Source organism: Miscanthus floridulus, chromosome 16 (genome assembly GCF_019320115.1).
Source record: "Miscanthus floridulus cultivar M001 chromosome 16, ASM1932011v1, whole genome shotgun sequence".
Taxonomy (NCBI): Eukaryota; Viridiplantae; Streptophyta; class Magnoliopsida; order Poales; family Poaceae; genus Miscanthus; species Miscanthus floridulus.
In genome coordinates, this window is record NC_089595.1 from 19,689,110 (window position 1) to 19,701,119 (window position 12,010).

The following is a 12,010-nucleotide window of genomic DNA, read 5'->3' on the forward strand; positions in this document are numbered from 1 at the left end:
ATTCCTATGGTTCCAGTCCATCTCCATCGGCACAGGTCAATTTTGACACCCGCGCCGGTGCTTCCCGCGAGGCAACCGTGAAACGGACTGCCGTCTTGCACGTGAGGATTTGACTCCCTGTTAGTTTCAGGAAAAATTACTGGCGGAACGGAAGTTTCAGGGCTCCTTCGATTCCCGAAATTTCAGCATGTTCCAGAAACCAATGGGACACAAAATTCAGCAGTGACAGACAGGTCGTTTTTATTAGCTTGCGGTGAGACTGTTTCAGCTTCTGTACTTTTCTCTCTCGAGTGCAGTTTCAGCTAGTATTTCTCAGTGAGTTCAGAAAAAAGTGCTACTACTATGTAGCCATTGCACAGGTTGAGTGCAGTCTATAATATCTTTGCTGTGTTGAAGTGATGATATCAGTGTCTACCTGTGCCAGGAAACGAAATGGCTTTGTTCAGATTGTTCTTCTTGGTGATCTGCAGAAGGTCAAAGAACGGGTACTACTGCAAGTATCAACCGTAATCAAATCCATCAGTGCATTGCAAACCTATCTCCTGTTCGCATGGCTGAAAAGCCATGGTTGAAAGTACTGTTGACTGATTTGTTGTGAGAGAAAAACACTGTTCGTTGGCTGAAAAAGTATGGCTTATAAGCCCAGCGAACATATATACTACTATATAATCGTACAAGCAACACTAACAGGATTGAAAACTTGGAGACGACAGGGAAGGAAAGCAGGGACAGGCAACGTGCAGGGAGGAATCGGAATCAATGAGAATCAGGGCGAGCGTGGAAGATCCAGCTCCATCCTGCTCCTCTTTTCCGCACCACACTCATTGCTGACACTCTTGCCGCTGCAAAGACATTTCTGATCCCCATGAACTGTACATCGTCGTTCAAATTGACCTTTTCCTTCTGACTTGGAGACACGAATCAATTAATAAACCGCAAAGAGCATGGCAAATATTTTTTTCCCCATTGATGAAAACACACTACTTCAATTCATGGGGAAAATATTGGTCCGTTCTGATTGGCTTTACAACTGTGCAGTGTGAGGCAGTGTGAACAGTTTTTTTTTGTCCCCGATTTAATTTTGTTGCGTTGAGAGCAGCAGTGTGGACGATGGAAAGAGGACAGTGGAAAGCGAAGCTGCACGATGCCAACCAACCACCACCGTCCGCATCTATCCCCAGTGTGAACGATAGGATGGTACCGGCCTAAAGAGACGTGGAGTGGGATCCTTGTACTTTTTGCTGCAACCAACGTCTGTATGCATCCACACGTAGATCACACAATCACATACAGGAGATTTCAGTTCTGTTCTGACAGAGGTCGATCAACGTATTCGTGTCCCAGAACACTTGTTAGAACAGGTCTAATCTTTGATACGTAGCTTTCACCGCTGGCCCAGCAGCCAGGGATGGCTTTTGATCAACCTCATCCATCCGCATTGCATGCTATGGCGTACTAGTAGTAGTATTGTACTGACTATTGCGAGGAGAAGAGTCCAAGCACGGTGTTAGGAGGGCGATTAGTCGTCTTGTATGCATAGAGCGAGACTGCAAAGTCAAAACGATCTGTTGGAGACACGGCCATTTGCGAGGGGAAAAAAAGAAGAAAATTGGATGAAGCAGAGAAACAGCCATGACTTGTCACGACCAACGATTTTTTACGATCTATGAGCTCCGTGACCCATGCTAATGCACAGCCATCCAACGTCGTTTAGACGAGCTAGTATGACTGGTCACTGCTGCATGGCACTGGGTCCTCTCCTGTTCCTCACTGCAGTGCGGCCGGATGCATCATCAGCCCTGTTCGGCTGGGGCTGATACGATCGTATACGATCATGGATTATTACTGCTGGCTGGTTTGGTGTAAGAGAAAAATACTGTTCTAACTAAAAATTTACGATAATTTACGACCAAGCGAACAGGCTGCACGCGCGCGTGCCCGTGGATGGACAGACACGTGCAAGGAAATGCACGCAGCTGGCATGGTGGTGGCTGTCAGCAGAGACAGGTCAAACGGTTTATGGCTTCTGCTTCAGAACGCACGCCCGGTTAATCCAACAGGGATAATGGTCTCCGGATGCCAACGTACGCGCGACGATCGATCTGTTCAACGAGCGTCACGTGGTATTTATTTGGACAGCTGATTAATAGTTTAATACTAGTAGTCAGTTTTACTAGTATATATGTAAGGCAGTGGATCTAGACGGCGGGACGGATTGATGCGTCGGAGTGCCGGGTCCAATGGCTTACCATCTCTTTGTTTGAAATTTGAGTTTTGTTTCTTTCCATTTTCTTTTCTTCTAAAAAAAAAGTGAACGAAGACAGAAAAAGTGCATGACGCGTGGCAGGATGGTTGGTGGTTAGGCGACGCGACGGCGACGGCGACAGGCCGCCGTGCGCGCGTAGCACGGGGCAGGAGGGGTTTAGAGCGGCACAGGAACGTCGCAGGCGGTACTTGCCCGGGTGGCCACGAGTCGCCGGCGTGGCCGCGGCCGTGCACCGGAGGCCGGAGGATGGATCATATCTGTGTCTGTCCGGGCTCCGGCGGCAGGCAATCCGTGTGCCGTGCAACGGTCCCGGCGCGAGACGTACAGTAGAAAAACGGGCGCGGGTACGGTGGCGACCCGCACGACACTCCTGTTCGCCGACGACCTGACGTCCTCAGGCCGGACATGGCCTGGCCACACGGGAATTAACAACATTAACATCTTGTATTCCCCTGCCTCGACAGTGCCAACACACCCAGCGCCCAGCAAAGGTTACCCCCTGCTGTTGCTGGCTTGGCGCCAGCCATTAGTAGCCGTTTCGCGGCATCTTTCCATTCCCGCGGTTTTCTTGCTCGTCACAGAGCTCGTTCCCTTTTGGGCTTTTGGCCTTCTCTCAGTCACAGACTCACAGAGCTAAAAGAAAAAGAGACAAGGACAAGTCAAACATGGTAGCGCTAGTATAGTACCCGTGCTAATGTCATGGCTTCGTTTTAAGGATGCACATAAAAACAACCGTTTGCAGTTCTAACTATATGAAGTAATGAAGAATATGATTTGCTTCTTGCAATTGCACGTAGTAGCAGGTAGTTTGGTTGCTTTCAAATATTAGTCTTATCTTACAAAATAAATAATTCATAGAATCTCTGGTAATGGAAGTGAGACAGATTAGTATTTACATTAGTTCAAATTCCAAAGGTTACCAAGGGAGAAAAAGAAGAAAAAAATCCATCCGGGCATATGATAGGGTTGTTAACTAGCACCCATCTCTTGGCGCTTCGCAACCAAGGTGCATTCAACAGGATCCATTCATCCATATCCCTAACATGAATACATTATGGGTTTGCACTTTGATCTATCTGCTTTTATCTCCATGTCTTCTAGTAATTACTGGTAGGAATTATAGTCAGTCTGAGTTCGACTTCGATCCGCCTACATTATCTCCATGTTGCTTTCATGTAGTTACTGGTTCCTCAGAGAGCATCAGTGATAAAATCATTAAAATCCAAAGGCAATAATGCAATATCAGTCGAAATTTTGTAATCTATGTAAAGTTTTAGGAGACAAAATAAACATAAATCAAAAGAAACTTAAGTACAATATAGGCTCAAAATGCAAAGAAGTACCCATCCTTCAATCAGTAGAAGTCAACACTATTGACTGGCAAGTGGGAAAAAGTAACTAATGTCTAGAAAACCATTTAGTGCAAAATAGAAATGGAATTGAAGAACTAATTTAAGCACATTTATATGTCCATTTAAACCAATGAGCAGTGTGAAAACCAGCATAGTTTTGCATCATAAGTTTGATCTTCACAGCATACAAAGTAAATAATAAAGGCATGCTCTTAAATACCTTGATGTCATACTTCTGCAGAAACAGGGCCATATGGTCAGCTCCTGGATGTTGAACCTGGTCAATTCCTAATTCATTATGACATCCGAAAAATTTGAGGTTTCAAATGGCTGTTTACAAAACACATAACCATATTACTAACCCTGATAGCAACGTATGTCTTTGACAATTTAAGCCTTGCTCGATGCACCTAACAAATATGAACCAAAATAAAACTTGGAAATTATCTAAAAATTTAGCGACAAAATAAGCGATCTGTTCCCATTACGTATATGATGTTATGTTACAAAGAAATACCTAAGCACAGGTGTTACCCCACTCCCCATATTTCACAGATGAAGAGGAATACCTAAGCACGAACCTGTACAATAGAAGAAGACCCAACAGGCTCGACATCGAAGAATACAAATATGTCATCGGTGCCAGGTCAGGTTTTCCTAGAATTTGAGCAGCCTGTTCAAAATCGGATCGCTGCCTTTTTTGGCTGGGTGGGGCTGAGGGCATTTGAAAATCAGAGAGGAGGAAAGAAAAAATAGAACAGGGCGAACCCAAGCACACTGCACACCAACCTTGAGGAAAAGAACGCCGAGCTCAAAGCAGAGGGAGTACATCTTCTGGGACTGGGAGGCGAGCTCGTGCTGCTGCTCCCACATGGCCTCCCGCTCGTCCTCATCCTTCACGAACCTGCCGGCAGCTGGCACACCTGGACCGACCAAAGCGGTTCGTAATTAAATTCAATCATAGTTCAATCTCAGAGGATGAATCCTTCTTGACTCTCAATCAACATGCCATGAGAAGTTCCAAGCTTGAGGTGTGGCCTGGATTGAGAGGAGTGATATAATATATGAGTAGAGATGTTCACTGCTGTTTTATTTAGGGGTAGAGGTAGAAAATTAAACGTGGGCGATGAAACAATCTTCATCAAATGATATTAAGCTCGGTAGGAACCCTAGTTTTATCTAAGGGGAAACAAAGTTGCAATACATAATCCGCACTCTAGGTATTGTCTCCAGCCACAGAAAAATACTTTTTGCCTTCTCCTTCAAAACCTGACATCCATAACGTAAGCAAGCTAGTTAGGATTAGAGCAGAAACAAAGAAATATTAACAGGTCAAATGCTCTATGGTAGATAATACCTCCATGTTCAGTAGTGAAGGACAATCATTTTGTAACATCCTTCAGACTTATATAAACAGTAATGTTCTCTTTGTTTGTCGAGAGCTTTGCACTGTTCCCTAGATGCTGCTGTTTTGAATCTTCTGCTTCCATCCAAAGGGGTCACAATAGCAATCCAATATTCAAACACTGTTGAATGCATGTAAAATTGTCATTTACATTTTATCAAAAGGAATGCTTCTGCCTTACAGATAGTGTGACAAAAGAGTGTCCAGTTGGCTTGAGCATTTAACTCTTCAGATGGTATGTCAAATTGGCAAATCGGTATATCAACTTCAGACTTTAAATTGGAAAGGAGACTGTATGAGCATTTATGAATTTTAAAATTTAAATCTCTTTGCACACGCTGAGATACAATAGTTAAATTTGTACTCAGCCAACTAAGGCGAACAACAAATCAAAATTAGTGATATATTTTAAGCATGAATGGAAATGTATAAGCTCCCACTCCAGAAAGTTAGTTAATCTAAGAATCTTTGATCTATGCTTAAGAGCAGCTACATTGGCAGTAGATCACCCTTACATAAAAGAGGCTCTTGTTTTGCAATTACTCCAAAAATTATTAAATTACCAATTCTGCATCAACATCTTTTGCCGTCGGGAAAAATATTCTGAATAGGAGACCCCAAATGGAGTCAAATTGCAACACAAATGTCCATGTCGGAGTAACATTCCCCATGTCTGAAAAATATTACAGTTTCGGCCCATGCGCAACAAATACCTTTTATTTATCAGAAATCATGTTGTGCGATTATACCATCGGTCCAAAGTATTTGCGTCGAGGCCGCGGCGCTGCACGAGTTCTAGGTACATCTGCAGGTTCCGATCAAATGCCACAACCACCAGCCCCCTGCACACCAACAGAATTTCACAATCAAGCTAATTCACATCATCAACCAAATCTGTGCAAAATCTGGCACCAGGAGGCGAAGAGACTAACAAAACCTGGGAGCCGAATGCGGCCACTAAGTGGAGCATCACGCCCACGGCGAGTGAGCAGCACTGGAGTGTTCCCTCCACAGTGCGTGCTCACCGTCGAACCGTCTGTCCCGGAGGCACCTCACGACCGCCTCCGCCATTCTCACCTCCGCCGCCCGTCCCCCACTTCGCCTGTTCTCCTCCACCGTCCACCCGGTGCAGCAACAGTGCCAGTGGTCGCCGATTGAGGGTGCGGCGGGGCCTAATAGGGATTCGGGATCTCCTCCACTGAGAAGACACGCTCCATGCCGCCGCTGCCCCGCGTAACCCTAGCCCAGGCGGCCGGCGCCCGACGGCCTGTGGCTGGCTCCCTGTGGCCTGCGGCCTGCGGCCAGGCGGCCGACGTCGGGAGAGGAGGAGTAGCACCGCGTGTGAGGAGTGGAACGCGCGTTGGGAGAGGAGTCGCGCGCATCGCGCGTGGGGGAGAGATCGAGAAGAGTCGCGCGTGGGGCAGACAGGCGTCCATTTGCGGCGGCGGTGTGGATCGTGGGGAGTCGCGCGTGGGGCGCGTTTGAAGCCCGCGTGCATGGGATGTAGGGCGCGGGGGTGAGAAGCCTGACATCCCACGTCTGACCATCGGATTTGATTTAGGTATTTTATTAGTCTTTGATTTTAATGGAGATGAATTTATATGTGCATTTTTCTGGGTGCATAATGATTGGAAGCTCTCAGCGGGGGACGTTTTCCGAAGAGACCTAGTATAATTTTGATTGATCCATTATAGTAGAGATATGAGGATAACCCATAAAAACTTGTAGTAACGCAAAAGGAACACAGTACGAGTATCTTTTTTTTCTTTTTATATACTGTCAAAGTATCCATTGCTGGTGCAACATCTATCTCGAGAAGCACGTAGTACTTCTTGCTCTATTTTTTTTTTTGGCTCTGTTTGTGTGCTCTTAAACTTGGCTTGATCCGCTTCTTTTTTTTATTCGGAACAGTGTTTTTCTCTCATAAATTCCTCCAGATTCATCCGCATTCCTATATAATTCTTCAAAATTTCTCCAAGCGAACGGGGCTTAGATTCTTTAAAATTTGGTTATGTTTATGGATCGAAGTATATTAATATATTTAGAACACAGAAAGATATACTGTAAAAAAATATTTCACAAAGAATTTAATATAATCTTAATCAAATTTAATAAAATAGTTTGACTCTCGATTTGTACTCCTTTTATTAGGACCCTTGGAGCACTAGGAATTGAATCATTCGAAATCATCCGAGGATCAGCCAAACAGGGCCATGGGCTAAAATGGCACAGCGTGGTTGTATCTTTCGGCGCTTGCAGCTTGGGCGCTTGGCTGCTTGCGTGTGTCGGTGTGTGTTATTCCAATTTCACGGTGCGCCTGCAACATTTGCGTCTTCCCAACACCAGCTATATTCCAATTTCACGGCGCTTGCAGTATCTGCTTTGTACTATACTCATTGGCTGGAGAAGACGACAGCGCAGTCGTAAACTACGAATAAACACGCCTTGCTAACGCGTACTGCAGCAAGCCGACGGATCGCGGCATAGCAGAGCACGGCACCAGACGAAAAACCCACGCGGAGGCGGAGGCGGAGACGGCGTCCAGGTCGCCCCCGCGCCCGCGTCCTTCAATTCAACGGCACCCGCCGCGTATTCCCTCCCTCCACCTTTTTTCCGCGCGCTTTAATCCATTTCGTCCGCGCTACTCCTCCCTCTCTCTCCCTCCCCCTGTCTCCACGCCAGCCGGGCCTCGCAGATGTCGGCGGCGCGCTCCTCCTCCACCCAATGACCCCGCGGCCGCCCCTCCTCCTCCTGCTCGTGCCCCTCCTCCTCGCCATTGCCTTGTCCTTGCCCGCCGCCTCCGCCGCGTCCACGCTCGCCGTCTCGTCCTCCTCCACCTCCCCCACCGTCTGCGGCGTCGACGCGGACAGCGGCACCGTCTACTGCGCTCTGCTCCCGGGCTCCTCCAACTCCAACTCCTCCTCCAACGCCTCCGTCTCTTCCAACCCCGTCGCGCAGTCCATCATCGCCTTCGCCGAGGTCTCCGCGGGGCGAGGCTTCGTGTGCGGCCTGCAGGCCGGTGGCGCCGCGCTCTTCTGCTGGCCGTCCACGCCCGCGCCGCAGTGGGGGCAGCTCCGCCGGCTCTACAACGGTCCCGACCCGCTCGCCGACCTCGCCGTCGGCGGGGACCACGTCGCGGCCTACGAAGCCAACACCTCCGCCTCCGGGACCGGGAGAGTCCTATGGTGGCGCGGCGGGGACCGGTTCCCCTGCGCAGGCCGACGGCGGGTTCCGCTCGCTCGTCTCCGGGGACGGCTTCACCTGCGCCGTCGAGACCAACGCGTCCGCGGCCGTCCGATGCTGGGGCCCGCAGGGTAGCGCGGTGCAGGCGGGGCTCGCCAACGCGACCGCCACGCCGTACCTCGCCGCGGGGGGCTCCCGAGCATGCACCGTCCTCGCCTCCGGCGCCGCGCTCTGCTCGGGCGCGGCGGCGAACGCCTCTGCTGCCGGCGCGCTGCCAAGGGACCTCTTCCGGTACGGCCTGGCCGTCGGCGACTCCCACGCGTGCGCGCTCCGCCGGCCCAACCACACCGCGGTGTGCTGGAGCCTCGGGGGGCCCACCACCACCCTGTACGAGCCGGCGCTCGGGATCTCCTTCCAGTTCCTCGTCGCCGGAGGCAACTTCACTTGCGGCGTCGCGTCCAGCGACTTCACCGTGTACTGCTGGTCCGCAGGCGCCGATGCCGCGCTCGTGCCGCTGCCGAGGATCCGCCCCGGCGTCTGCGTCAGCAACGTCAGCGCCTGCCGCGACGGGTGCGGCTTCATGTCACAGTCGCAGCAGTTCTGCGGGGGCTCCGCCGGGATCTGCGATGCGCTCGTCTGTGACGCTTCGCCGCCGACGCCTGCTCCCCCGCCTGCTTCTCCGCCTGCGCCGTCGCCGTCGTCGGGTAAGGGCGTGTCCAAGGCCTGGATCGCGTTCTGTGTCGTCGGCGCGGTGGGTGGCTTCGCGGGGCTCTGCTCCATTGTCTACTGCCTCGTCTTCGGCTTCTGCAGCAACAAGCGGGTGCACAACTCGGTGCAGCCCAACCTCAGCGCAACCGCTGCCGGCGCGGGCGCGGGTGGCGACAACAACGGCGGCGGGGGTGGTGCGACGGGCGGGAGCCCGTACGGGTCACCGAACGGGTCGCGGGCGCGGAGCCTGTTCCGGCGGCAGCTGTCGCACGTGATGACGCGGCAGCGGAGCGGGCCGTCGTCGTTCAAGGACGCCGCGGAGGAGTTCACGTTCGCGCAGCTGGAGGCGGCCACCAAGGGGTTCGCGCTGGAGGCGAAGATCGGTGAGGGCAGCTTCGGCACCGTGTACCGGGGCAAGCTCCCCGACGGGCGGGAGGTGGCCATCAAGCGCGCCTGCGAGTCGGGCCCCCGCGCGCGGCGGTTCCAGGAGAAGGAGAGCGCGTTCCGGTCGGAGCTGGCGTTCCTGTCCCGGCTCCACCACAAGCACCTCGTCGGCCTGGTGGGCTACTGCGAGGAGAACGAGGAGCGGCTGCTGGTGTACGAGTACATGAAGAACGGCGCGCTCTACGACCACCTGCATCCCAAGCCTGGGGCGGCGGGGCCGTCGCCGGTGGCGTCGTCGTGGAAGCTGCGCATCAAGATCCTGCTGGACGCGTCCCGCGGCATCGAGTACCTGCACTCGTACGCCGTGCCGCCCATCATCCACCGCGACATCAAGTCGTCCAACATCCTGCTGGACGGCGGGTGGACGGCGCGCGTGTCGGACTTCGGTCTGTCGCTGATGGGACCCCTAGAGCCGTCGTCGGAGGAGGACGACGCCTCCGCCACCGCCGCCGCCGCCACGAGGTCGAGGTCGCGGTCGCGGTCGCAGTCGCAGCACCTGACGGTGATGAAGACGGCCGGCACGGTGGGGTACATGGACCCGGAGTACTACGGGCTGCACCACCTGACGGTGAAGAGCGACGTGTACGGGTTCGGCGTGGTGATGCTGGAGGCGCTGACGGGGCGGCGCGCCATCTTCAAGGAGGCCGAGGGCGGGAGCCCCGTGTCCGTGGTGGACTACGCCGTGCCCAGCATCGTGGGCGGGAATCTCGTGAAGGTGCTGGACCCGCGCGCGCCGGAGCCCGCGGCGCACGAGGCCGAAGCCGTCGAGCTGGTCGCGTACACCGCCGTGCACTGCGTCCGGCTCGAGGGCAAGGACCGACCCGCCATGGCCGACATCGTGGCCAACCTGGAGACGGCGTTCGCGCTATGCGAAGGAAGCGCCGGCGGCGGTGACCGTGGAGGTGGCGGGTTCGGGAACAGCTCCTCCAGTGCTAGCCTCCCCTCCATCACGTCGATGGACCGGTCGGGAGCCCTGTGAGGAACTGAGGATGGATGATTCCATTCTTCTTCGGATTTCATTCATGCAGCAACCGCCGGCGCCACCACCATTGTCGGTAAAGGGCGACCTCCATCCATTCGTCGAAGCTGTGATTAGCAATTTTTAGCACGGGAAAGGGAAGGGACGGAGGGTGCGTTGCTTAGTTGGATATTTTTTGAATTCTTCTCCATTCTTGTTCATTCTTCATTTGGAGGGACAGGGGAGGTGTGTGATCCTGTCATCACACGTTTTGTTCTTGGTGAATGTACATTCATGATTCTTCCTTCTGCCGTTCCATTGCTCTGATGATTCCACTCGATCGTCTTCGAGACGAAACACGAGAATTCAAATTCATTCCTGTTCCCATGGTGAATGCCCAGCGCCAGCTGGATGATGTGGCACGCCAGTATCACCTCTCGAGCGTTGAATGGGAAAAAAAAATGGAAGGAGAAGCACGCAGGTTGTTGTTGACGAGATCAAAACGGTAGGCAGGCAGGTGGTCAGAGGCGGCTGGTCCGGTATTCCGGTCTACCACGAGGTGCCGCCGGGTCAACAGGGACAGGGAGGGAGGCCGACGGGAAGACGAGAAGAGGAGAGGACCGAGGAGCAGTGGTTGGTTGTTTGGTGGTTGACGAACTACAGTGACGCTTGCTGCCCTGCAAACCGAAACGAATTACGAATGGGACCTCATCAAAGGTCGCCGCCGAGGTTCACGGTCGTCATCCCGATCCCATGCTCGAAAAGGCAGGCAGGGTGCATGTGGCAGGTGGCTGGTGGCGGACACTGGCAGAGAGAGGACTTTTCATCGAAATTTGGTTTTAGTCCTAATATTTTTTTTTCGGGACTAGAGAAACATTTAATCTCGGTCAGTAGTTTTAATCGAGACTAAAGGTCCCTATCTAACGGCTACTGCGGCAGATTTTTGCTGTAGGGGACCTTTAGTTTCGGTTGGAGCTACCAACCGGGACTAAAGGTTAACTTTTACTCCCGGTTGGTCCCTCCAACCGAGAGTAAAAGTCTATTTCCGGCTGTAGGCTCCGTGCGGGATTAGAAAGAGACCTTTAGTCCCGGTTGCTGTCTCCAACCGGAACTAAAAATCCCCTCCTATATACCACTTCTTTCTCTCCGAGCCCGAGCCATTTCGAGCTCAGTGTTCTTTCTTCATCGCCGGCCTCTCTTCTTCCTCATCGCCGGTAATCACAAGATTTCTTCGATTCCTCCATCGATTCTTCGGTTCTAAAGGTTACCAACTTTATACTCTCATGTTTCATCAGTAACATATCTCATTTTGTGTACTAGATATATGTAGTTTTTATGGTGGATTTTTTTTATTTGTAAGCATTTAAGCTCAAAATCACTTTAAAATTTGCATATTTGGATGAAGGAAGGTTAAAGTAGTTATTCAAAACTAGTATTCAGCTTTCATTTCTACTTCATGGTTTAGAGATATAGAGAATTTTAGAGTTTTTTTAATTTTATTTGTTTATAAAATGAGAAATTTATATTATATTAAAAATGAGTATAGAGAGTAGATGGCAACTGCTTCTGGGTCCTCGGCCTCTCATCGGGTTCCAAAGCGACTGAGGCCGGACCTCCCTCTCATTGCATGCGGCAAGTGTGAGGAGAAGATTGTGATGGAGTACCGGGTGAGGAAGGAGTGTCCCAACAAGGGC

The 12,010-nt window shown here is 51.6% G+C and overlaps 1 protein-coding gene and 1 long non-coding RNA gene across 4 annotated transcripts; one reads left to right on the forward strand and one right to left on the reverse strand.

Annotated features, from left to right (window-relative positions):
* Positions 1-3,143: 3,143 nt before the first annotated feature.
* LOC136512943 (uncharacterized) lies at positions 3,144-5,286 on the reverse strand. Of its 3 annotated transcripts, XR_010773257.1 has the most exons (6): positions 4,976-5,286; positions 4,408-4,887; positions 4,200-4,332; positions 3,981-4,028; positions 3,839-3,895; positions 3,144-3,448 (listed from the first exon to the last, which is right to left on the reverse strand). It is a non-coding gene; the product is annotated as an uncharacterized lncRNA (long non-coding RNA). The 3 variants fall into 3 exon arrangements; XR_010773258.1 differs by having other exon boundaries at positions 3,144-3,895; positions 4,200-4,275; XR_010773256.1 differs by having other exon boundaries at positions 3,144-3,895.
* A 2,326-nt stretch (positions 5,287-7,612) lies between these two features.
* On the forward strand, positions 7,613-11,059 carry LOC136512942 (putative serine/threonine-protein kinase-like protein CCR3). Its single transcript, XM_066506943.1, is given in 2 exon segments — positions 7,613-8,230; positions 8,232-11,059. Coding segments are annotated over 2 exon segments (2,589 nt in total). The 5' UTR covers positions 7,613-7,747; the 3' UTR covers positions 10,338-11,059.
* The last annotated feature ends 951 nt before the right edge of the window (positions 11,060-12,010 follow it).